Consider the following 3838-nt stretch of genomic DNA (forward strand, 5'->3'; position numbering starts at 1 on the left):
TCGCTTGCATCCCTTCCTGTTTACCGGTGGTTTGAAGCCAAAGGGAAAGAGGGAAAAATGAGTAAATACAGGGTGGAATTCAAAGAAGGCTAAAACATGTAAACTCAAGGAAGAGCTAATAGCAGAAAATGATAACAATTAGCAAGGGGTAAGGTCGAGATATAGATCACAGACTAAGCTAAAATGAATGAAGTCCTCTGGCATAAATGTCACCTCCTATCATTAACCTGTGTCAGAAATGAGTATAAAAGGACGTACTCTTCTCCCAGTTCTTCAGCAGCTTCTCTCACTCCTCAGCGTACAATCCTTTCTGCTCCTCTTCCATCACTAGGTAAGTCCATTTTTCCTTCCATCTCAACCTTTTCTAAATGTTTTCGGGTTTAGGAACAGAGATAGAGTCTGGTTTCCAGTCTAGATTCTCTGTGCTTTCCACCAACTTAGAAGGTTGGCTGTTTCATCTCAAGGTGGAAATGGAGATGGGTCATAGGTGGAGGTTATACTTTTCAAATCTAGAAGATGAACAGGTCTAATGTTTGTTCAACCCATGGGTCCCACAGACCATCCTAGGTGCAAATCTAGATTCGTGGATCAAAGGTGGATAAGAAGTAGGTCTCCTGGTACCTCTTAACTCCAACCCTGCACCATTTTCCAGGCTAGATGGGACTTATGGAAAATGGAGACCAACAATGTCTGGATGACCATGGTTTTCTCTGCCCTATATAAGAGTTCAGTCTCACCTTTTGCTTCTTTCTCACACACTGTCTCATATATTTGTGCAAAAATATACTCTGCAAAATTAGCCCATTCCTCTTCTGTCTTAACATCTTAACATCTTCATGCTTGAACCATTCTGAACAGTTTAAAAAAGGGTTATTAGATGCACGGTCTATCGCCAGTATTAAGTAGAATGCATCCAATGAATTGATGTGATTAAAATAAGAATTGGCTTATCATTCAGGAATAAAGTATTGATTTATGACTAAATCATAAATCAATGGGTCTGCTTTACTAGCAACTAAGAACAAGGTGAAGGTCTTTAATTTTGGATAGATAGTCCGATAAACCTTTCCCCTGCAGAGGTTGGTTGCTTCCATGTTGATGGAGGAATGAACCCATTCTGGGTTTTAGTCCAACTATTCCAAGAAGGTATCCGCCTATTTTGTGGGTAGATTAGAACACACTGGATCACTCTCCAGTTATGGTTCAACCTAGTAGTTCTCAAACTTGGTCCTCCATGTGTTTTGCACTTCAGCTCCCAGCAGCCCTGGCCAGCCTTGGCCAACACTCAGGAATCCTGGGAGCTGAAGCCCAAAACATCTGGAGCACTAACATTTTAGAACACTGCTTTAACCTATTTCCCCGCCAAAAAACAACAGGGCTTTCTCACTTCCAAAGATTTTACCATCCCACACGAAATGTTCCTTCACTTCCCAATTTCTAGCATTGCGGTAACTTAAGCCTTCATTAAGAAATACAGTTCAAGCATCCAGAGTAAAGGGACTAGAAAAAAGGACATGGACACAGCTAAAAGAAGAGTCCTAGATGTGATTGATTTTTAATGCCTCATCTTCTGCAATGCTAGAAATTTTTAGCATTTCATTTGGAGGGACAGAATTCTTATTTGGGGGAGCAAAGCCCTCCGAAAGCTATACCCCTGTCTCTCCATTGCCTTGATCCTATTAAAACATTCTTGGGATGTTAGGAGAAGCCTCTGAAGGAGATCTTAACTGGCAAGCAAGTCCATATCTTGAAGAAGGTAGGACTTAAGAGTATAGGTGTATCTTCTTCTTCCAACCTTTGCAGCAGTTTCGGCATGACTCAAGAGCTACTCTATGTGGAACGGAAAGGGACTGCTTTTCAGTCCTCCTGGTTTTGCTGTGCAAAAGCTATGCTTGAGGGCAAATTTCAATGACAGCTTAATTCCTATGCTTGAATGAAGCTCATTTTCTTGCTTCATTTTTTATCACGGTGAAACTTGATCAGCAACATTTTGATGGAAAATAGAAATAGAAATAGAAATAGAAATAGAACGGGCTCCCATCCAGGAGTGAAAATGGAAGACATTGGGAGTTACGAGGTGGAGGTTCATTACGGTATATGCGTGTTGGCATCACTATAGACAAATGGTGTCTATAATAAACCAGAGGTTAGAAAAGGCAAGGTATAAATAAAATGGCCAATAATAATAATAATAATAATAATAATAATAACAACAACCATCCCCACCTTGGAAACACAGGTTGTTCTGCCCCAGTCGAGTAGATCAATTGCAGCAATTGGATTTATTTATGCATTGACTCCCCATTCGCCAATAGAGTTAGTGCGTCTACTCTAGGTGAGACTAACCTATAGGATTCAGGCCTTTGGCATGGAAGTTTGCATGCAGGGCCTAGGTTTGCATGGAATCTTATAAGCAGTCCTCTTGCTAATTTTTCCAAAGGTGTACATTTATTTACACATGACCCTTGATGCATTATTCAATTATTTATATGGTTTGATTTATTCCCCCTTCTCCTGGCAAGGGACTCAAAGTAGTTCACCAAACATAAAAATAAAGTCCACCTAACACCACATTCAGAATTCACTCATTTATATCTTGCACACAGGGAAGAACACTATTGCTCCCCAAGTCATTTTAATGGCCTGGATCCTATTGATTAATCTTAAAACAGAGCCATGGAATCAATGAATTATGCAATGAACTTGCATTATGAGTTACCCTTCAACGGTTTGTTCTGCTCTGATTTTGAAAGCTATGCAGGGTTGGCCTTGGCTAGTACTTGGACCACCATTTAATACCAGGCGCTATAAGATATATATATTTGGCCTCATCTGTTCCCTCCCTCATCGTTGTATCTCTTCTTCTCCTTAGATCCATCCACCATCATGTCTTGTGGAATCCCAATCTGTGGACCTTCTTGCAGCGTTCCATCCTGTGCCGCTGCCCCGGTGATACCCCTTGGATCTTGCGGCGGTTACGGTGGCCTGGGTGGTGGTTCGGCGGCATCAGCAGCCAGCCTTGGGATCCTTGCCGGGGCCCATGTTTCTTGTGTCAACCAGATCCCACCCTCCGAAGTGGTGATCCAGCCCACTCCAGTTGTTGTGACCATCCCTGGACCCATCCTCACTTCCAGCTGTGAGCCATTGGCCGTAGGAGGATACAACCCTTGCGCTTCGGGATCTGGTTATGGTCTGGGCTCTTGTGGGTACCTTGGCGGTGGCATTTGCCGCCCAGGTGGCATTTGCCGACCAAGGCGCAAGTATAGCATCTGTGGATCTCCTTGCTAAACCCAAGGAAACCGGAACCAACTGGGATTTGACCACCGCGATATGGACATTTGACAAAGCTTATGGACTGGTCCTTCAGAGGTGCTGAGGGCTTTCAGTATCTCTGAAAATCAGGTTGATTTATGTCCTACTCTGCTTTAACTGAAATCTATTATTACTTTTGCTATGCCTCATTACAACTATGCAATTGTGTCTTGTTAACTCCGTGAGTTGAACAGTTCCAATAGGGTTTTTCCCACTCCTCTACAGAAGAGGGAGAACCAAAAAGATGTTCAATTGGAATTTACCATGTATACTCTTGTTTTCATGCTTTAAAACCCCCCAGCAATAAACCTTTCTTGCATCAAAAATCTTCTGTCTCTTGGCTTTTTGGGGGACGAGTGAACATAGCTCAGAGCTAAAGAGCACATGCTTTTCAAGTAGATGGTCTTCTCTAGCAGCATCTCCACAGAGAAGGATGAGGGAACAGATGTTGGCCAGATTCTTCTGTGCCTTGTCACCCAGAGAGTTGCCATCACTCAGGATAGAGAACATTGGGGAGATGGACAAA

The 3838-nt window shown here is 42.6% G+C and overlaps 1 protein-coding gene across 1 annotated transcript; it reads left to right on the forward strand.

Moving 5' to 3' along the window:
- Positions 1 to 291: 291 nt before the first annotated feature.
- Positions 292 to 3638, forward strand: LOC121916126 (beta-keratin-related protein-like). Its single transcript, XM_042440936.1, has 2 exons — positions 292 to 331; positions 2873 to 3638. The coding sequence occupies exon 2, from the start codon at positions 2887 to 2889 to the stop codon at positions 3286 to 3288; it is 402 nt and encodes a 133-aa protein (XP_042296870.1). The 5' UTR covers positions 292 to 331; positions 2873 to 2886; the 3' UTR covers positions 3289 to 3638.
- The last annotated feature ends 200 nt before the right edge of the window (positions 3639 to 3838 follow it).

Source organism: Sceloporus undulatus, chromosome 9 (genome assembly GCF_019175285.1).
Source record: "Sceloporus undulatus isolate JIND9_A2432 ecotype Alabama chromosome 9, SceUnd_v1.1, whole genome shotgun sequence".
Lineage (NCBI taxonomy): Eukaryota > Metazoa > Chordata > Lepidosauria > Squamata > Phrynosomatidae > Sceloporus > Sceloporus undulatus.

Coding starts and splice junctions, on each gene's coding strand:
- LOC121916126 (XM_042440936.1), top strand. CDS start 2,887: ATGTCTTGTGGAATCCCAATCTGTGGACCTTCTTGCAGCGTTCCATCC.